At 39.1% G+C, this 21,633-nt stretch overlaps 1 protein-coding gene across 3 annotated transcripts in view; it reads left to right on the plus strand.

The window, feature by feature from the left end:
* Positions 1-16,351, plus strand: part of chd4a (chromodomain helicase DNA binding protein 4a) — a 21,529-nt gene extending 5,178 nt beyond the window's left edge. For 2 of the 3 annotated variants that reach the window (XM_060865914.1, XM_060865915.1), the window contains exons 5-41: positions 1-30; positions 939-1,207; positions 1,634-1,758; positions 1,858-1,990; positions 2,172-2,341; positions 2,445-2,681; positions 3,262-3,465; positions 3,596-3,807; positions 5,103-5,234; positions 5,555-5,654; positions 5,764-5,955; positions 6,489-6,689; positions 6,985-7,122; positions 7,558-7,679; positions 7,764-7,937; positions 8,139-8,280; positions 8,762-8,893; positions 8,978-9,095; positions 9,308-9,432; positions 9,538-9,630; positions 9,738-9,876; positions 10,065-10,234; positions 10,359-10,536; positions 10,738-10,824; positions 10,922-11,013; positions 11,132-11,265; positions 11,364-11,508; positions 11,643-11,799; positions 12,204-12,307; positions 12,393-12,615; positions 12,857-12,919; positions 12,997-13,152; positions 13,248-13,356; positions 15,146-15,278; positions 15,387-15,582; positions 15,705-15,868; positions 16,044-16,351. The exon at positions 1-30 is cut by the window's left edge and continues 89 nt beyond it. In XM_060865914.1, coding sequence (XP_060721897.1) covers positions 1-30; positions 939-1,207; positions 1,634-1,758; positions 1,858-1,990; positions 2,172-2,341; positions 2,445-2,681; positions 3,262-3,465; positions 3,596-3,807; positions 5,103-5,234; positions 5,555-5,654; positions 5,764-5,955; positions 6,489-6,689; positions 6,985-7,122; positions 7,558-7,679; positions 7,764-7,937; positions 8,139-8,280; positions 8,762-8,893; positions 8,978-9,095; positions 9,308-9,432; positions 9,538-9,630; positions 9,738-9,876; positions 10,065-10,234; positions 10,359-10,536; positions 10,738-10,824; positions 10,922-11,013; positions 11,132-11,265; positions 11,364-11,508; positions 11,643-11,799; positions 12,204-12,307; positions 12,393-12,615; positions 12,857-12,919; positions 12,997-13,152; positions 13,248-13,356; positions 15,146-15,278; positions 15,387-15,582; positions 15,705-15,868; positions 16,044-16,058 — 5,314 coding nt within the window. In that variant the 3' untranslated portion in view covers positions 16,059-16,351. The remainder of the gene's footprint in view (positions 31-938; positions 1,208-1,633; positions 1,759-1,857; positions 1,991-2,171; positions 2,342-2,444; positions 2,682-3,261; positions 3,466-3,595; positions 3,808-5,102; positions 5,235-5,554; positions 5,655-5,763; positions 5,956-6,488; positions 6,690-6,984; positions 7,123-7,557; positions 7,680-7,763; positions 7,938-8,138; positions 8,281-8,761; positions 8,894-8,977; positions 9,096-9,307; positions 9,433-9,537; positions 9,631-9,737; positions 9,877-10,064; positions 10,235-10,358; positions 10,537-10,737; positions 10,825-10,921; positions 11,014-11,131; positions 11,266-11,363; positions 11,509-11,642; positions 11,800-12,203; positions 12,308-12,392; positions 12,616-12,856; positions 12,920-12,996; positions 13,153-13,247; positions 13,357-15,145; positions 15,279-15,386; positions 15,583-15,704; positions 15,869-16,043) is intronic. The other variant, XM_060865916.1, reaches the window with a different exon arrangement.
* Positions 16,352-21,633: the final 5,282 nt, after the last annotated feature.

Here is a 21,633-nt window from a genome sequence, read left to right on the forward strand (position 1 = left end):
CAACTACAAGGCCTTCAGTCAGTTTGTCAGGTGTGGTATGCTCTGAGATCACTCTCCCTTTGGACACTGTTTCATGTATGTAAAGATGATGTATAACATTATACTACACTACAGCTTAATTGAGCTCTCAGTCCTGAACTCAAACCTCCACTGCCACCCCTGAAAATATACAGGCCTCCTGTGACGTGACACACCTAATCACCACCAGCCGCACTCACCAGCATTAGCACACTGGCACATCAAAACTAAAAACGGTGTACTAAACCCACAGACAATACACATGTTTACATGCTCGTGTTGCACATTGCATCTTGCACTAGTCCGCTACCAGCTGCTTGACTTTGAATGCCTCCTGTTGCACGTGTACAATATCAAGGAAGCATTGTAGAGTCTACATACTTGTATTTATATTTATTTCGAGTGTATTTTTTTTTTGTACTGATGGCATAGTCCGTACCTGCTCCCTGCTTTGTTGTTTTATGTTTTTTGTTTTATGTTTAATGTCTGTATGGATATTGCACCGTCTGACCTGTGAGACACGACATCTCGTTCCACTGCATGTCTCAACATGTAGCGAAACGACGAATAAAGAAACTTGAACTTGATTGCTCAGTGCATTGCACACACAAAAATATATGTATATAATTTTGTTAAAATTTAATATTATACTTGAATATTAATGATAACTGATGCATGCATTCAAACATCAGAGAAAGAAAGGATCCTACTCATGATCCAAAACACACAAGCTCACCTATCAAGTATGGTGGTGGTATTGTCATGGCGTAGGCTTGCATGACTGCTTCTGGAACAGAATAAATCATCTTTACTGATGATTGGAGCAAAAGAATAATTCAGATGTCTACAGACGTGTAGAAAAGCGTCACACAAGATTGTGCCAAGATTCTCAGACTTTTTTCTGTCCTGCTTTCCCTCAGGCCTCTTATTGCAGCAAAGAACCCAAAGATTGCGGTCTCCAAAATGATGATGGTACTTGGGGCAAAGTGGCGTGAATTCAGCACTAACAATCCCTTACGTGGCTCTGCCAGTGCCAATGCTGCCCTAGCTGCTGCTAATGTGGCTGCGGCTGTGGAGAGTATGGTGGCAGCTGAGACTCCAGCCGTTGCCCCTTTAGCCACCCCGCTTGCTGAGCCCCAACCTCCTCCAGCTCCTCCACTCCGCAAAGCCAAAACTAAAGAGGGCAAGGGTGAGCTGATACTTCCTATATCTATGGCTTCCTTATGTATGGCTGTTGGAAGTATGAGCAGGGTGAATCTAAAGAAGCTCAACATTTGTGTTGTGCAGTGGTTTGCTAACGTAATTAATGGTTTTCCCCTTTCATTAACTGCTTCCATAAACCAAAATATCCAAGTTTAGTCAATAATATGAATTTTAAATAATGAAATTTTCTTGAATTAATACTTTTTATTCCTGTAGCTTGCTGATGTATTATTTTAGTTAGCACAGCACCAAGCAAGTATATCTCCATGCAAAATAGCTTTCCAAGGTAACAAAAGCCACTCATGGTACAGGTGGAGGAGTATAAGGGAGAGCTGACTGACCTGAGTATTTGAAATATCTGACCAGATGTGTATTCCAGAATTTGACTTCTGTTGGCATGTTCTGTTTATAGGTCCTAATGCTCGCAGAAAGTCCAAACCTGCTCCAAAACCTCAGGAGAAGAAGGTGAAGACTAAGAAAGTTGCACCTCTGAAGATAAAGTTGGGTGGCTTTAACAGCAAGAGAAAGCGATCTTCTGTATGTGATTTTTAGCAATTATTTAAAGGTTTTAATTGAAATAAATTTGCATTGTTACAATGATGGATAATTTGGTAATTGTATTTCTTGCTTGTTAAGAGTGAAGATGATGATATGGATGTAGACAGTGACTTTGACGATGGCAGTATAAACAGTGTCTCCGTGTCAGACAGCTCCAATAGCCGCAGTAGCCGCTCCAAAAAGAAACCTAAGCCCAAGAAGAAGAAGAAAGGTGGGGAAAACCTCAGTAGCTCACAGATTTCACTGAGAATACTTAATTCTTTGTAGTGTCTCCCTGAATAAATGTGGTGCTATTTCATGACTCTTACTGGAAAGGCTTCATCACGTTCTGCTCACTTTATCTAGATTCTTTTAAACCTTTTTTTTCTTCTTTCTTTCCATGTCTAATTTAGTGGATGATGATGCTGATGGCTATGAGACTGACCACCAAGACTATTGTGAGGTGTGTCAGCAAGGAGGAGAGATTATCCTGTGTGATACCTGTCCCAGAGCTTATCACATGGTCTGTCTGGATCCTGATATGGAGAAAGCCCCTGAAGGCACTTGGAGCTGCCCACACTGTGTAAGAGATGACCTTTCCAGTGTTCTTACAAGATACTTGTAAGTGTTTATCTGTAGCTAACTGTGGATTGTCATATAATGTTTTTCTTTAAAATGTACCTTAGGAGAAAGAGGGTATTCAATGGGAAGCACGTGAGGAAGCTTCAGATGGGGAAGAGGAGAATGATGCAGGTGGAGGTGAGGCAGAAGACGATGACCACCACATGGAGTTCTGTAGAGTGTGTAAGGATGGAGGAGAGCTGCTGTGCTGTGACACCTGCCCCTCTTCGTATCACATCCACTGCCTTAACCCACCCTTGCCTGAAATTCCTAATGGAGAGTGGATATGTCCACGTTGCACTGTGAGTGAAGCTTTTAGTTACAATGAACAGGGTTAACTTATTGATGATCAGGGCAGCTTATTATTTTTGGAATAGTGGATAGTGACCAGTTATTATATTGGAACCTACCAGAATCTTGAGTAACGTCATCAAATGTAACTTATTTTGTTTATGGACCGCTTATAAACGTCTTTTTTTTTTTTTTTTTTTTTATCTGTGGCAGTTCCTGCTTCCCTGATTCTTGTCCTTGTCTAATAAAGTAAAGTGGAGAACGGCTTCAAACTGTTTCGTCATAAATATGCAACGTTAATATGTAGTTAATGTTAGCTTAAAGCTGTTAAATTTAAAAATGAAGACACTATGCACAGAGAGACGCATGTATTGTCTTTATATTTCTTCAGTTGTCTTTAAATATTCAGTCTTAAATGGCTTAGAGCGGACATGCATTGTGAAGGGAAAAAATAAAGACTAAACAGTGTCACTGGAGAAATCCATTTTGAAGACTGCAGGTGGTCCTTTATCAGACTAGTAAAATAATGTCTTGTTCATCCATTACAGTTCTTTTTGGATTTCGAGGTTTACTTTGTTTCCTCTATGTCAGTGTCCTGCATTAAAGGGGAAAGTGCAGAAGATCCTTACCTGGCGTTGGGGAGACCCACCGCCACCCACCCCTGTTCCACGCCCACCTGACCTCCCAGCCAGTGCCCCTGACCCTACTCCGCTCGCTGGCCGGCCAGAGAGGGAATTCTTCGTAAAGTGGCAGAACATGTCCTACTGGCATTGTTCCTGGGTGTCTGAGCTGCAGGTCTGTACACACACCTTTCACATGTACCCAACAGTATTAACTTTAGAGCTATTCAAATTTCCAAAAAAAAGTCCAGAAGGTCTGTGGATATGTCAAATACAGCTAATCTTAGCTGTTCCTTTGTCCTCAGCTGGAGCTGCATTGCCAGGTGATGTTCAGAAATTATCAGCGCAAGAATGACATGGACGAGCCCCCACCCATAGATTTTGGAGGTGAAGGTGATGAAGATAAGAGTGAAAAAAGGAAGAACAAAGACCCCATCTATGCCCAGATGGAAGACAAGTATTACCGTTTTGGCATCAAAATGGAGTGGATGATGATTCATCGTATCCTCAACCACAGGTGAGGCTCCAATGTCTTTGTCTTTAGTTCCTTTACCTCATAAATTTGGACAGGCTTCAAATATACACCTTTATTCGTACATAACATCACCATCAGCAGTTCTGGTGTTTGAGAGCTTTTATATACGTTTCCTCCTGATATGATAGATCTGGCGGCAAACAGTTGGGTTTATTCTCTCTATCAAACTCAGATGAGGCAATGAAGCATAACAAAAGCTAGTAAAAGGACTTTGGAGATCTTCATCCATAACCTGTTCACCAATAATCTCTGCTACCAGTCGGTCTTCACAAACTTCATCTGATGCCAATAAAAATAGACTGACCTGGAGGTGGTCAAGAAATGTAGCTCATGTACAAATGAGATAACAAATGAATATTTTAAAAAGTCTTCAGTATATCCAAATAGATTTTTGAAATGCAAGTTCATAAAGGTCTGTTTTAAAGGTGGGGTGCACGATCTCTGAAAGCCAATGTTGACATTTGAAATCACCTAAACAAATACACCCCTAACCCAAATGGGTCTCACCCCTGTTTTGATAGCTCCACCCCACACATACATACGCAACCCAGGCAACTATTATGGCGGAACCTGCTGGGGCAGCTGGCCAAGGGGATATTTTTATCAATAAATGAACTCAATGAGTAATACTATGGTAATACAAATGTGTTATTGTAGTACTGTGTGTTGTACCGTGAAAGGTTTATCTCCGTTTCACGCGGAAGACGACGTTCAACACCTAGAACCCAAGGCAGAGGTAACGGCAGGTATCCGCCATGTCAATGTTTCAATCGCTTTCGGCTAATGTCAGACATGCGCACTGAACACTCTCTCCGCCGCGTATTGAGAAGACACACCCCTTTCTGCTCATTGGCTACATGTTTGATTTGTTAGTCGGCCCGACTCGGTTTTATGAAGCATTTTTGAAACATCATGCACCGCACCTTTAATGTGGTATTAAATTCTGAACATACTATTTATGCCTGATTTGGTTCAAAATTCAATAACCTCTTTTATCTTAGAATTGATCTTGGTGTGTGCTTCCTGTTTTATTTTCACTCTTCCTACTTCCTGATTTCCATTCTTTCTTACATACCCAGCACTCATCTCCAAACAGAGAAGTGCAAACTCTATGAAATGAATAAGTGTAATGTATATTGATGTGGTGTTCTATCAGTTTCTTTGAAGTTATTCCACTGTATGCTTTAAGAAGTGCAGTTGTGTTTCAGACCAACTTATATAAGTTAAATCATCTGTAATGAGTCTTGGTTTAAGACCCTGTTTCTTCTGTTGTCCAGTGTGGATAAAAAAAATAACTGTCACTACCTCATCAAGTGGAGAGACTTGCCATATGACCAGGCCACCTGGGAGTCAGAAGACATGGAGATCCCAGAATATGAGACTTATAAACTGCAGTACTGGAATCATAGGTATAACACACAAATGCACATCTGTAAATCTTGCATCATTTAATGTAGATTCTCTTTACAAAATCTGTAATGAATCAAGACTCGACACTAATGTTGGTTTAAAAGTATTAAAGTAGGCTATTTTTTTTTTATGCAAAGAAGATTTTGAAAACTATATAAGTTCATTCTTTCTGTGATTTAACCTATGCTTAGGAAAGTGACTTGCGTTTAGAACAGTGATGGCTATAATACACATATAATAACTGCCACAAAGACCCACTAGGCATATATTAACACGCTTTTAATAAAAATAACCATGTTTGTGTGCTGCTCCTCAATAGGGAGCTCATGATGGGAGATGAAGGCAAACCAAGTAAAAAACTGAAGATCAAAGGAAAAATGAAGAGACTGGACAGACCTCCAGACAACCCAGTGGTTGATGTGAGGAAATACATGTGTGCATTTACATAGTCCTAGACATCAGTTTACAACAAAAATGGACATTGGAGCAGTTTTGGGTCGATGCTGACTATTTATCGTCCTTTTTCAGCCCACCATTAAGTTTGACCGCCAGCCAGAATATCTAGATTCAACGGGCGGTACGTTGCACCCATACCAACTGGAAGGGCTGAACTGGCTGCGTTTCTCCTGGGCCCAGGGTACTGACACCATCCTGGCCGACGAGATGGGCTTAGGAAAGACTGTGCAGACTGCTGTCTTTCTTTACTCACTCTACAAAGAGGTGTGTGTGTGTTGGTGGAGGTTTATAATGAGCATTACACAAGTGAGGGGCTGCCATTTTGAATCAAGAACATATCAATGCATGTACAAATTTAATCAACATGGATGGCCTTTCTGCGTATAGATTGGGTCTTGAAGTGGATTTGTCTGCCATCTGTTGGCTGAAGTGCAGAATGCAAGCAGTGGATCTGTTTAATAACAGACCACATACTGGTGATCTGTGTGGTTGCTGTATCTCTAAAGTTATTTATTTATTTATTTATTTTAAATTCCGTCCTGAAAAAGAAATAAAGAGCATGTTGAATATTTCAGATGGCTGAATACAAAGAGCTGCTTTTGTAAAAATGGGTGATGTTTGCCACAATAAAATGAGGATATTCTTGTTTCAAATTTCAGTATATTGTCTCACTATTAGGATGTAAATGAAGTAATTCAATGACTAATGTGATTACTTCACCACTGAACAGATTTTACAGATATACAATATATATTTATAGATGTTAGATATTAATGTTTAATTATCTTGAATTTTAGGGTCACTCTAAAGGGCCATTCCTGGTCAGTGCCCCTCTGTCTACCATTATTAACTGGGAGAGAGAGTTTGAGATGTGGGCTCCTGACATGTACGTGGTCACGTATGTAGGTGACAAGGATAGCAGAGCTGTAATTCGAGAGAATGAGTTCTCGTTTGAGGACAATGCTATCCGTGGAGGCAAAAAGGCTTCAAGGATGAAGGTAGGTTGAGCTTCAGCAACTACCTATTTGCTAATAAGAACGGCACTGTAAGAATCTTAGGGCAAGTTTAGTGCATAATATTTTATTTTTTGATCATAAACCTTTAGCCGTTTTGTTAAAAGCTGCATATGACTACATTTGTGTACATATTTGTGGAATTTATTTAATGAAATTTTCTGTTCTTTTTGGTTAAGAGTTCAAATTCTCTGATTAATCATTGGACCATACCTTTTACTATATTATGTAGTCTGTTGGTGTCACATGATTTTTCCCCCCTGCCTATTCCTGCAAATAGAAAGAGGCTTCAGTTAAGTTTCATGTGCTGCTGACTTCATACGAGCTAATCACTATTGACATGGCCATCTTGGGATCAATTGACTGGGCCTGTCTCGTGGTGGACGAAGCACACAGACTCAAAAATAACCAGTCCAAGGTGAGTCCAGAGTCACACCACTATAACCAGAGTGTATAGACAATTACCCATCTTGAAATACAGCTGGGCAAAAAAATTAAAAGAAAAAGGTGATTCAATGAATGGAGAAAAATAATGATTGCTGAAGATTAGACATACTTGACATACATTATTTAACATCACATTTTTGTTTATAAATGCTAATCCCGCCCACTTGACCCCAACTTTGGATAGAGAGCAAAAACAAAAGATCTGATTGAGGGAGGAAAATTATTTAAGAATTTTATCTTCTGTATTTAACAGCATGCGCAGCTCTTGTATTGAAGCACATAAGTACCATCAGTCACACAATGCTGCACGTCCCAAAAACATGCTAGTAGGAGCTGACTGTAGTCTATTTGAATAAATGAGTGTGCATTTGTCTTCTAATGCTGTGACTTCCTGTGTGTGTTGCAGTTTTTCCGAGTGCTGAATAACTACTCCCTTCAGCACAAACTGCTGCTTACAGGAACACCTCTTCAAAACAACCTGGAAGAGCTCTTCCACCTGCTCAACTTCCTCACACCAGAGAGATTTAGGTAGGGGTGTGTGTAGACTGAGCAAAACTAGTTCTAATATTTTTTTGTCCATCGTGTACCTGATGTGTTCACTGTCTTTTTAAGCAACCTGGAGGGCTTCCTAGAAGAATTTGCTGATATTGCTAAAGAAGACCAGATAAAGAAGCTCCATGACATGCTGGGGCCACACATGCTCAGACGACTAAAAGCTGATGTGTTCAAGCACATGCCCTCCAAAACTGAGCTCATTGTCCGAGTAGAACTCAGTCCCATGCAAAAGTGAGTGAGGAAAGAAGGTATGAGTGGGATAGGAGAAAAGGAAAAAAAAATTGGAACAGGGATAAAAAGTTTTATTAAGTGAGAAGTTTCATATTTTACCTGACTTATCTTTCAGAGTCTTAAAGAAATCTTTTTAAGGACAATCTTTATACTTTCTAGGAAATGTTACAATTGAATTGAATTGAACTTTATACTTTCTAGGAAATATTACAAGTTCATCCTTACCCGCAACTTTGAGGCCTTGAACACTCGAGGAGGTGGAAATCAAGTATCCTTGCTTAATGTGGTAATGGACCTAAAGAAATGTTGCAATCACCCCTACCTTTTTCCTGTAGCTGCTATGGTAAGATATTTTCAGATCTATACCTCAAGACAATACACTTTTTATAAATATTCAGACCTGCAATCCATGCCACATTTTATGTAGCAAATCTACATTTTAACCTCATTAATTTTAACATTCAGAGTTTGTTGGTATGAAAAAAATTAGGAACTATTGATAGTTTTCTTAAGTGACCTCCATAGAAGCCCTGATTTCTTGCTCATCCTCACATTAGTAATATGTTCTGCTGATTTCCAGAAGGATTTGAAAGTTAGAGTTCTGTTTGTGCAGCTGTGTCTAATAATGCTTTAAGACATATATGCAAGGCTATTCAGTAAATCGCCAAATCTGGGGAGATGCTGAGCCACATGTATATGCTGCCATCCTGGTTTTATAGTGTTCTCTTTGGGTTGCGTGTGTGTGTATATAAATGTAATTAAAGGAATTGTAAAATCTGGGACATTTAACTGTTTATAAACTGATTCCTGGTGGTTTGAAACAGGAAGCACCCAAGATGCCAAACGGGATGTACGATGGCAGCGCCCTCACAAAGTCTTCTGGGAAATTTCTGTTACTTCACAAAATGCTTCGCAAGCTGAAAGAGGGAGGGCACAGAGTGCTCATCTTTTCTCAGGTACCTGTACATTCATAAGAAATGGAAAGCCAAGATCTATCCATATGCACGAGAAATTACTTATTCATGTGCTACTTGGTGTAGATGACTAAAATGTTGGACCTGCTGGAAGACTTCCTGGAGAATGAGGGGTACAAGTATGAACGTATTGATGGTGGTATCACTGGGGCAATGAGACAGGAAGCGATTGACCGCTTCAATGGTAAGGGTTTATTTATTTATATTATATTGTATTGACAAAGTCACTGTCAAGTAAATATTACTGTGAAAGAAATAGTCAACACTGTTACTATCATCACTGAAGCCTTTGTGTGCACAAAAACTACTGTTAAATTATTTATGTTCCATAAAATTTGTGAAATTCTTTAGAAAATGGTTCTAAGGAAGGCTGAACTATTCTTGTTTGTTCCTCAGCTCCTGGTGCTGTTCAGTTTGTTTTCCTTTTATCTACTAGAGCTGGAGGCTTGGGTATTAACCTGGCCACAGCTGACACAGTTATCATCTATGACTCAGACTGGAACCCTCACAATGACATTCAGGCAAGTTCTTTTACATCACAACCTTCCGGGTAAACATACCTAAACTGTACTTTGACTTTCTGTTGATTTGATTGTAATTCTTTTTCTTTTAAATTCCTCATGTAGGCATTCAGCAGAGCTCACCGAATTGGTCAGAACAGAAAGGTCATGATCTACCGCTTTGTAACCAAAGCCTCTGTTGAGGAACGAATTACTCAGGTATTGCTTGTGCCTAGAATATTTTACTGAAACTTTGACAGCTGTTTCACACCTTTTAACAGATTTTTTTTTTTTTTTTTTTTTAAAAATACACTCTTTTTGCATAGGTGGCCAAGAAGAAGATGATGCTGACCCACTTGGTGGTAAGACCTGGCTTGGGCTCCAAAACAGGCTCCATGTCTAAGCAAGAGCTGGATGACATTCTCAAATTCGGCACAGAGGAACTGTTTAAGGATGATGGAGAAGGTGATTTATTATACTGACTTGTTAGTATAATATTATTTATTATAGTGTGAACTGGACATTCTTTTAATATGCTTTGTCTTTGTAAGGTAGGAGGATAAGCCGGATTTGTTTTAAACTTGATCAAATCTGTGGTTAGATTTCATAAAAATAAGCAAAAAAAAAAACTAAATATTGACACACTTTATTAGGAGAGAACAAAGAGGAGGACAGCAGTGTGATTCACTATGATGATAAGGCCATAGACCGGCTGCTGGACCGTAACCAGGATGCTACAGATGACACAGAGCTTCAGAGTATGAATGAGTATCTCAGTTCATTCAAAGTGGCCCAGTATGTGGTCAAGGATGAGGAAGACGAGGTTAGTGTGTAGCAGACCTTTCATGACAACCTACATCTTAGGAAAAAAAGCTGCTTAGTGCTTGCTAAGTGCTTAGTGATTGTTGAATTCTTTTGTTAAAATGTCTTATGTTTTACTGTAACAGGAGGAAGAGGTGCAGAGAGAGATCATTAAGCAGGAGGAGAGTGTGGATCCAGATTATTGGGAGAAGTTGCTTAGGCACCACTATGAGCAGCAGCAGGAAGATTTGGCACGCAATCTTGGCAAGGGCAAGCGTATTCGTAAACAAGTCAACTACAATGACGGATCCCAGGAGGACAGAGGTATTAGTTAAAGAATTTAAGTACAAATTTATACTGAGTTTGATTCTAATGTGTGAAAACCTTTAAAGTTGTGGAATGGTATAATCAGAAATTATCAATAAACCAAGGCCAGCTATTAAAAAAGATTCTTAACAGGATCTGCATATTAAAAATTAAATATGACCGCTTTGTCCATAATTAATTTTTTTCTTTTCACAACAGACTGGCAGGATGACCAGTCTGATGGTCAGTCAGACTACTCTGTTGCCTCAGAAGAAGGAGATGAGGACTTTGATGAGCGGGCAGAAGGTAAACTGCTTCACCTGTCACACAGGCTGTGAAAACAGCTAGACCTAAAATGTGGCTATTTTGACTGCTAATCTGTCATGTTATTTCCCAAATTTAGCAAACTCCCGTAGACCTAATAGAAAAGGACTCAGAAATGACAAGGATAAGCCTTTGCCCCCCCTGCTGGCCAGAGTGGGAGGCAACATTGAGGTGTGCTAGTTCTTGCATATATTTTTTTTTTAATTGTCTTTGTAACAAAGAAACACAAATAATCTTATAGCATCAATGGTTGTTTCTCTCCCCTTAACGGAACATTTTTTTGTTTTAGGTATTGGGATTCAATGCACGCCAACGGAAGGCCTTCTTAAATGCTGTAATGCGTTATGGAATGCCACCCCAGGATGCTTTCACCACGCAGTGGTTGGTTAGAGACCTACGGGGGAAATCGGAAAAGGAGTTCAAGTACGTTGTCAGCCTTGTTCATTTTTCCATGCACAGTGTGCATCTGGACTCTCTGGCTGAGCATTATGTTAACCTGATGGACTTTTTCCCCATCACAGGGCATATGTGTCACTTTTTATGAGGCACTTGTGTGAACCTGGTGCTGATGGTGCGGAAACCTTTGCTGATGGTGTGCCACGAGAAGGGCTGTCAAGGCAGCATGTTCTTACTCGAATTGGGGTGATGTCACTGATTCGCAAGAAGGTAAAACCTCAATTAATGCTTACCTGTTAATTCTTAAATGATTCTGTATATTTACAATAGCTGTTTGATAGCTTGTACTTTCTTTTACTTTCTTAACTAACTTATTTGGGTAATTTTGTGTCTTGTGTGTCCAGGTGCAAGAATTTGAGCATGTGAATGGGCAGTGGTCTATGCCCTGGATGATGGAGCTGGAAGAAAATAAAGTTGCAACTGCTGGCCACCCAGACTCACCAGGGAAAACTCCTTCTACTGGCACTCCAGCTGACACGCAGCCCAGCACCCCAGTTCCAGGTTTCTTTGTCTTACAAGCTTTTCTGTGGCCTACAGCTAAAGTACAGTTTGAATACAGAGGCTGTTATAAGAAACTGCACCTAGTGCAGGAGTAAAGCAGCTGTAAGTGCTGCATGTATTAAAGGCATATGAACATGTAAAGGATAACACACCATTGTACATACTGTACTTTTATTTACGTAGATGATACAAACAGGACCTTAAATCTACAAACAATATAATTCAGTCTTTTGGTACTTGAAACAACCAGAGAGATCAGTCTACAAAAGGCGGCAGTTTTCATTTGACTTCTTTTGAAGCTCCTCACACACTTTACTTGGCTTCTCTGTGTTAATGTAAGTCAATGTGAGTTTCTGACCAGCCACATTGGATTAATAATGAAACCTTCCTTCTGCACTCTACAGAAGATGCTTCAAAGACAGAAGATGGAAGTAAGGAGACTGAAAAAGAGAAAGAAGGGAAGAAGGATACTGACACTGAACAGCAGAGCAAAAAGTCAGAAACAGAGGTGAGTGGTAGGTCAAGTAGTTTTTTCCTGTCAACTATGAAGTTTTACAATTGTAGTTGAAAGCAAGTGCTTTTCTATTTTTTAGGTCATTGCTATTCCTGATGACGATGAGAAAATACCCTCCCTTGCCGAACAGAAAGAAAAAGGAGAGAATGAACTTGGCTCTGTATCCACTACAGAGACTGAGAAAATGGGTAGCGGAGAAGAGGAGAAAGAGAAGAAAAGTGGAGAAGCTGCTGAACAAAGCAAAATGTCTGACACAAAGACTGAAGAGACTGAAACAAAAAGGGACGACTCCACAAACAAAGGTGATATATTAGACAGCTGTGATACTTATGAACAAACGCACATTAAAGCTTCACCCTGTTTTTGGGAAACTGTTTGAATGCGTTCTCAAGCTAGTGTCGATTTGCAACAATGAGATTTGACAGATGATTTTTTTCTTTCTTAGCGGTCAGACATGTTTAGATATATAGGAAAAGAAAGCAGCTTCATGCAATTTGCATTTTGTGAAATCCAAAGTTCATGATTATTTCCACCTGTCATCAGATGAAAAGAAAGAAGATAAAATGGAGAAGACTGATACCACTTCAGCTACAGATGAGAAGAAAGGTAACAAAACAATGCCTGTTTTGTCACTTCTACACTGAATTCTAGTAAAAGATTCACCATATTTATCTTTCTTTTAGACCAAAAGGATGAAAAGGAGTCTGGGAAGGTGGATGAACCAACCAAATTACAAAATGGTGATGGTGGCAAAGATGGTGTGGCAACAGGAGCAAGTGAAGAGAAGAAGAAAGCAAAGACCCGTTTCATGTTCAATATCGCGGATGGAGGATTTACCGGTAGGAAGAATGACCAAATTTTTTTTTTTTTCATATTCTTTTTTTTTTTTTTTTGTAATTTGTTGGTTCATTTGCTACTTGACTGTGTCTTGCAGAGTTGCACTCACTGTGGCAGAACGAGGAGCGAGCAGCCACCGTTACAAAGAAAACCAATGAGATATGGCATCGCCGGCATGACTACTGGCTTCTTGCTGGCATTATACAGTATCCTTATGCTCTGTTCCTAGTTCTATATGGGTGAGGTGTCACATGATCCTTACACACGTTGTTCTCTTGAACAAAGTAAGGAATCAATTTTTGTACTACAGTGTAGTGTCACTAAGCTCCAATATATTGACGCAAACTTTGATATGTTGTCAGGGGTAAAAACACTTACAACCAATTTAGTGAAAGTGGTGACCAAGGTGACTAAAAATGCACTGCTCTTATTCTATTATTGTAGGCTTTATAGTGCAGTTCCATTTATGTTATCCAAGGCAGGTACACCCAACAGCTTTAGGGCATTTTTTAAGGCAAGGTTTAGGGAAAAAATATCCAAGCAAATTTCTTGCCTGTGTTCGTTTACATGATAATGAATGCATTCATCAGTAACTGCTTTATCTTGGGCATGGTGGAGCTCTCTCATATATATTCGTTTGTGTGTGGATTTTATATATCCATAATATGTGTATATATGTACACTCCTTAAAACCGAGGAAACATTCCAAGTATTTGTTTTTCGCACTGATGGATCGTATCCAAGTTGTAAGAACTGCTTCAAATGTCAAAAGAAGAAAAAGGAGCAAGAGACAAAAAAACAGAGATTGGCAATTTTATTGAAAATTAAAAACCCCACAACAGAACTAAGTGTCAAAAAAGGACTCCGTAGTGAGCAATTCCTCCGTTCTTGTTGATAACTTCAAACGCTTGTTTCCAAGCGTTTTTTTTACACTTCCTTGCCATCCATCCCCAAGCATTCTCAATGGGATTTAGAACAGGGGAACACGCAGGATGGTTCAGAAGTGTAACGTTATTGTCTTGGAAGAAGTCCTTTGTCAGATGGGCGTCGTGAACTGCAATGTTGTCCTGTTGAAAGACCCAGTCATTACCACACAGACGAGGGCCCTCAGTCAAGAGGGATGTCCACTGTAACATGTCCACATAACCAGCCACCGTTTGACGCCCTGCACAATCTGAAGCTCCATTTTCCCATTGAAAAAAACACCCCAGATCATGATGGAGCCTCCTTCACTGTGCTGGGTAGAAAACATCTCCCGTGCGATCTGTTTGTTATTCAGGTTAAATTTTGTCTCGTCCGGGAATAAAACGTTCTTCCATCTTTGTGTCCCTTTTTTTTGTTTTTTTGCTCATTCGCAAATACCAAACGGAGAATTTTGTGGTGGAGTAGGATCCTCCGGCTCAGTGCAGGATTAGGGTTTTTTGGGTCTATCACTTGATTTTTTTGTCCCGTATCTCTCAGGATCGTTTAAGAAATTTAAAATGACTGTCTTACTGTGTCCAACCTCGGCAGCAATGACACCTTGTGAGAGCTCTTGCTTGTGCAGCTTAACATTCTGCCACGTTCAAAAACAGAAAGCCTTTTTGCTTTTCCATCAGGAGATGATGACAGTGTGACTGTCTGAAGGACAATGACATTAAAGCCATATTTTTGCACAGATTTTAATTTTTAAAGGCTATGGTCTTAAACTTTTGATCAGCTGATGACCAACCTGTTTGAGTTTAAATGCAGTTTTCAATAAACTGCCTACTTTCTAATTTTTGTCTCTTGCTCTTATTTCTTCTTTTTCCATTTTGAAGAAGTTCTTACAACCTGGTTACGATCCAATACTTGTACCTGCTCTTAAGATTTTGTGTGTGTGGAACCAGGCATAGCCTTGGGGATTTAAAAGTGATTTTTAAAAGAATGTGTTGGTTGTTGTGGCAATCATACTTAACCCAAACCCTTAGAAGTGCCTGTTGTGCTGTATGTATATCTTTAACTCTTTGTTCTCAGACATGGTTATGCTCGGTGGCAGGATATTCAAAACGACGTAAAATTTGCAATCCTCAATGAACCCTTTAAGGGGGAGATGAACAGAGGAAATTTTCTGGAGATCAAAAACAAGTTCCTGGCCCGGAGATTCAAGGTACAGAGGTGTTTTTTTTTTTTTTTTTTTTTTATTTTATTTATATAAATTGTCTCCTATTAAAATCCCCTTTACCTTCCTGACCTCTTGCTTCCTGACTTTTGTTAGCTGCTAGAGCAGGCGCTGGTTATAGAAGAACAGCTACGAAGGGCAGCATATTTAAACATGACTGAGGATCCTTCTCATCCCTCCATGGCTCTGAACACACGCTTCAGTGAGGTGGAGTGCCTGGCTGAGTCACATCAGCACCTCAGCAAGGAGTCCATGTCTGGCAACAAGCCTGCCAATGCCGTCCTGCACAAAGGTGGGTTACAGTACCTAAACTGTGTGTCTATTTTGGTTTACTTGTTCTGTCTTTTTGTCTAATTCAGAAAACTGTGAAACCTGCAATTTATTTTTCCCCCGTTTTACTTTTCTTTCTAATAGTGCTGAAACAGCTTGAGGAGTTGCTGAGTGACATGAAGGCAGATGTCACCCGTCTTCCAGCAACCATCGCCAGGATACCGCCTGTTGCTGTGCGGCTGCAAATGTCTGAAAGAAACATTCTCAGCCGTTTGGCCAGCAGAGGCCCAGAGACACAGTCCCAGCAGGTACCAAACAAAATGTCTTGCTTATCCCTCTTCATTTTAGTGCTGTCCTGCGATTGGCATGCAACCTAGAGAAGTGCCTTTTTTCTTAAATTTATATAATTTATATTTTCTATAGTTTAGTTGTTTTTTTAAAACCAATAAAAACATTATTTTCTCTCTATTTTCACTGCTCCAGGTATCACAGCAGTAGCCTGCACAGGGCTCAAGCCCACCACTCAAGCACCACCCACCACCTCTACATTCCTGACTGACACCTCAGATGACATCTCGCCTTAGCTTGAAGCCACACCCCTTTACCTACAAACGGACATGAGTCTGTAGGCAAAAAGATGGAGTTGTGGAATCTGAAGCTATTTTATTTTATTTTTTTTTATTTCTTATTTCTTTATTAATATTATTGATATAATGTTATTATGATGGTTTTTGGGACCGAAAATAAAAGCGTAATAAAAATCTTTGTCCCACTTTTACACAGTTCTTGTAGACTTTGGTCTTGTGCTATGTTTGTTAGTAACGGTGTTTCCTCAGCATTGTGAAAGGAACTCTCTCTGCAGGGATGTGCAAAGATATTCCAATACTAATCACTATTTGGGTTTGTCCCTTTAGTTTACATGAAGCCAATAAAAGACCATCCAAATGGAAAGCCACATCTGGCAGTATTTTGATAGAAGTACAGCACAGTTGTCATATTCAATGAAAGCCTAGTTGTAGGCTACTAGGGATGCCAGTAGTGGGCAGTTATGAGGCTCGTAGGACAAAAGGTAATACATTTCTCAGTTCCCTTACACTTAAAGTAAAAGTCTTCAACTACAGTAGACACAAAACTGACCGAAGACTTTTTGCACAATAAGCCACACTGCTTGACGATATTTGTTTTCATTCACTTGATTAGTGACTATAACATGCAAATTGATTTGTTTTTTTATTTAGGTGGGTGGAATCTCAGGAAATAAAAAAAATGAAATCAAATTATTCATGTTCTGTGCCATTTAATATAGCAGAATATAATCAAATATTTCATGTTTATACAAGTAGTATCAAGTCCATTCAGCTTTCACTCATTACACTTTACCTGTAAGTAATGCTATCAAAGTAAATGGTAAGTAATGCTATCAAAGTAAATGGTATTGTAAATTACAATAAATGTAAAACACAAAATAAATTAAGTTTTTAATGGTAAATAAGATCAAATGAATGATCTAGAGTAAAATATGTTTTGAGGTGATTGTCATACTGGGATTGTCATACTGTCATCACAGTGAATGGTTTTAAATCCTCATACCAAAATACATAATTTTGGCATTGTACGCTGACAATGCTGCTAATAGCCTAGTATTAATCTAGTAATCATCATCTTTATCCTGTCAATTCATTTTTTACACAGGGCCAGCTGGTGATAGATTTTTTTTCCAATAAATAAAATGAGGTAAAACTGTATTTTCTGTTGTCAGGTAATTATATAAAACAATTTTGATTGAATACCTGAAACAAATGTGTCATGTAAGAATTGAAGAATTGAAGAACTGTTCTAAGAGATCTCTCTCTACATCAAATCATATTGGTAAAAAAAAAAAAAAAAACATTTTAGCATATCAGAGACTGTGCCATTTGTGACAGTAATTAATGACAAGAAGTCTTTATTTTTTTTTCACTGGTCATGCCCCTTAGATCATGGTGGTAATGCTTGAACATCCTTTAAGTGATATATTTAAGTTGTGTTTCTAAAGAGAGGTCTAAAATAGAGTAACAACAAAAATAGATTTGCTTGCCTGTTAATATTTTAATTATCTATGGATGAATCACGTGAATTAATCTTTGGAACTTGACAAAGTAGTAAATTCTTTAGGAATAAACACTGGACACAGATTGGATGGAATCCACCTACTGGCATATTGTATGGAGATTGTAGCAAACAAATGACCAGAAAAATGATTTTTCCACATGGAGAGAATGAATGGATTAATGGTACAGCTTGTAACACTACATGCTGCAATATGATTATAGATCAGGGAAGGCTTATTGTCATTCTGCACCATGTGGTACATTAAAGGGAACAAAACAAAGTACTGAGGTCCCAGCAGACAAACAAATTCAGCTTAGAAAACATATATATCTATACAAAATATAACTAAGAAATACTGAACAGCTAAACATTCTAATCCTAATCACATATTAGAAATTGTAACAGTAAATAGCAAACAGTACAACACATGGATAATAAAAGTGGACGTTTCCTTTGTTACTGAACATGAGGCTCTGTAGTGAGGCAGATATTGCACATAAATGCACCATTGGGTTAAAAAAAAAAATAAATCTAAACTCACAGAAAGTACTGTAGATAGTTTAACTTTCATGCAGTAGATAAGACACCTCTCAACAATCAGTGGGTGTATTTTTTATATCCCTGAAAGCTAATGCAGACTGCAAGTTATCTTGATTTTTTTCTGTTTGTTTATTTATTTATTTATTTATTGGTTGCCTGTTCTTCTCCCTTTTCACCCTGCTGTGCACCTCTCCTCCATGTCTAAAATTATTCAGCATTACATTACATAGCTTTATAAATAGTAAATTTAACATATTAAACAGAAATTAACCATAAAAATTGTTCTATATACAACCAAAAGATAAATGGCCACTACTAGTTGGAGATGTGCTAGCTCAGTGGTTAAGGTGCTGGTCTGCTGATGGTAAGGTCATGAGTTTGAATCCCAGGTCCACTAAGCTGCCACTGCTGGGTTCCTGAGCAAGGCCCTTAACCTTCAGTTGTATAAAATGTAAGTCACTCTGGATAAGGGTGTCTGCTAAATGCTGTACTATTTTTAACTAATGCAACAGGCTGAATTTAACTTCTTGGAATGTTACTATGTCAGTCATTTTTAAAAGAAATGATCATCAAATATCAAACATTAATGATCCAGAACAATAACTCATAAATACTGTGGATCTCTTTCAATGGCCAGTCACAATGAAAGATTGTTAAAAGTAACCCTAACAGATTCTATAAATTCTTTGAGAAAAGGTACCAAAACTAGATGGAATATCATTTACCACAGCAATGAAATAAGAACGATTTTCCAACCTAAATATTGAAGCGATACATTTTATTTAAGACACTCATTTAAATGGTCTTTCAGCAAATGATTATTGAAAATGTTTTCATTCTGAATCATCTGGTGAAAATGTTTGAACATCATAGCAACATAATTACAGTGTATATGTCTATACAAACATTTGTAGAGTTTGCAAGAGAGACATTGTTGGACAAATGGTGTGCTGCAAATAAAGTTAATGACTCTTGTGGAAGCTGTTTTTGCTTGAGCATAGGTGGCACCAGAGAGGGTTTAGCAGGTGCTTCAGCATACCCAAGAAAGAACAAAGCTCCCCCATAGCACCCCCAAAAAAAATTGTTCTTAAAGCATTAATATAAAGACCATGTTCTAATTAGTTAATAATATATAAGAACAAATGAAATAAAGTAAAAACAGTCACACGTGCCTAAGGTAACGTCAGAGATCTTCTCTGTGTCAGAAGCTGTTGTATTAGCGGATGAGCTGACAGATAAAGATGTGTTCAAACAGACCAAGATGGTCTGCCAATCTGGCAAATTGTGCAAGTTTAAAAAGAAAACAAGAAAGGCAAAAACAAAGCCCAAGTATGTCTCAGAGCATTGCTCTGGCCAAAACTCTTGTTCCTGCTTCAGGTTGTGTTGGGCATGATATTGAAGAATCATTTGATTCTAGTTATTTGTTATCTATCCTCTGTGATGCTGGAGCCACCCAGTCATTTATATGAACTTTTCTCAGATCAGTCATCTCCTTCAGTGACAGACTGTTACATCCTAAGTGTCTGAAGGAGCGATACAGACGGTCTTTTCTCCCTGCTGCTATTAGACTACAATCAAAGCTGCTCCCAGTGAACCAGTCACCATAATACACACTGTTATTACTGTTTAACTGTAATAATAACAATAACAAAGTATTTTAAACACGTGCAATAACAGAAATATTTAAAAACTTGCAATATTACCAGTGTGCAATATGTCTGTTAGCGTAACTACTACTCGTGGTCCCTTTTTTTTCTTCTCTGTATTTATACATTGTGTTGTGTATATACTGCATATACATACTGTATATTATATTATGTCTCTATTCTTTTACATATTTGCATTTCTTTCTCTTTGCTGCTGTAACAGAGAAATTTCCCCATTGTAGGACAAATAAAGGTATATCTTATCTTATCCTGTGGAACACTCTCTCACTCATTTTCTACCGCTTATCCAAACTTCCTCAGGTCACGGGGAGCCTGTGCCTATCTCAGGCGTCATCGGGCATCAAGGCAGGATACACCCTGGACGGAGTGCCAACCCATCGCAGGGCACACACACACTCTCATTCACTCACGCACTCACACACTACGGACAATTTTCCAGAGATGCCAATCAACCTACCATGCATGTTTTTGGACCGGGGGAGGAAACCGGAGTACCCGGAGGAAACCCCCGAGGCACGGGGAGAACATGCAAACTCCACACACACAAGGCGGAGGCGGGAATCGAACCCCCAACCCTGGAGGTGTGAGGCGAATGTGCTAACCATTAAGCCACCGTGCCCCCCCGTGGAACACGTTTTTTGTAAAGGGATTGCAGTACATGTATTTTCCTCTACACCATCTGCTCCAGTGCTCAAGTCTGGCTTTAGGGACATTTAGAGTAGCTGTATGTAACCCTTTACCTACAGGATGACATTATGTTTATTCTGGGAAGTTACATAGCTGGAAATGTTTTCCGTTTTAAAAGTTCTGGAGAGCCCTGTTGAATGTCCTTTACTGAATGATCTGCTGTATGAACACCCCACAGTTTTACCAGCTTGTATTGTGACTCATGCTAAGGCTTTACTTTTAGGAGATGTGGTGGACTTATCTGTTTCTTTACTCACAGTAGATGCAGCAGAGCCTGTTGAGCTCCCCCTGTTGTTCTATAGAACCATTGACTTCTGGTCAAAATATTAATATACACACGTGGACAAAATTGTTGGTCAATGAAAGAAAAACTCACAATGGTCAAAGAAAAAACTTTAATCTGACAAAAGTAATAATAAATAAAAATTCTATGAATGTTAACCAATGAAGGTCAGACACTGCTTTTCAACCATGCTTCAACAGAATTATTTAAAAACATAAACTCATGGAACAGGCCTAGACAAAAATGATGGTACCTCTAACTTAATATTTTGTTGCACAACCTTTTGAGGCAATCACTGCAATCAGACGATTCCTGTAACTGTCAATGTGACTTCTGCACCTCTCAGCAGGTATTTTGGGCCACTCCTCATGAGCAAACTGCTCCAGTTGTTTCTGGTTTGAAGGGTGTCTTTTCCAGACGGCATGTTTCAGCTCCTTCCAAAGATGCTCAATAGGATTGAGGTCAGGGCTCATATGTAGAAGGCCACTTTAGAATAGTCCAATGTTTTCCTCTTAGCCATTCTCTGGTGTTTTTAGCTGTGTGTTTTGGGTCATTGTCCTGTTGCAAGACCCATGACCTGCGACTGAGACCAAGCTTTCTGACACTGGCCAGCACATTTCTCTCTAGAATCCCTTGATAGTCTTCAGATTTCATCATACCCTGCACAGATTCAAGACACCCTGTGCCAGATGCAGCAAAGCAGCCCCAGAACATAACAGAGCCTCCTCCATGTTTCACAGTAGGGACAGTGTTCTTTTCTTGATATGCTTCATTTTTCTTTCTGTGAACATAGAGCTGATGTGCC

This window comes from Tachysurus vachellii, chromosome 3, assembly GCF_030014155.1.
Source record: "Tachysurus vachellii isolate PV-2020 chromosome 3, HZAU_Pvac_v1, whole genome shotgun sequence".
Classification (NCBI taxonomy): Eukaryota; Metazoa; Chordata; class Actinopteri; order Siluriformes; family Bagridae; genus Tachysurus; species Tachysurus vachellii.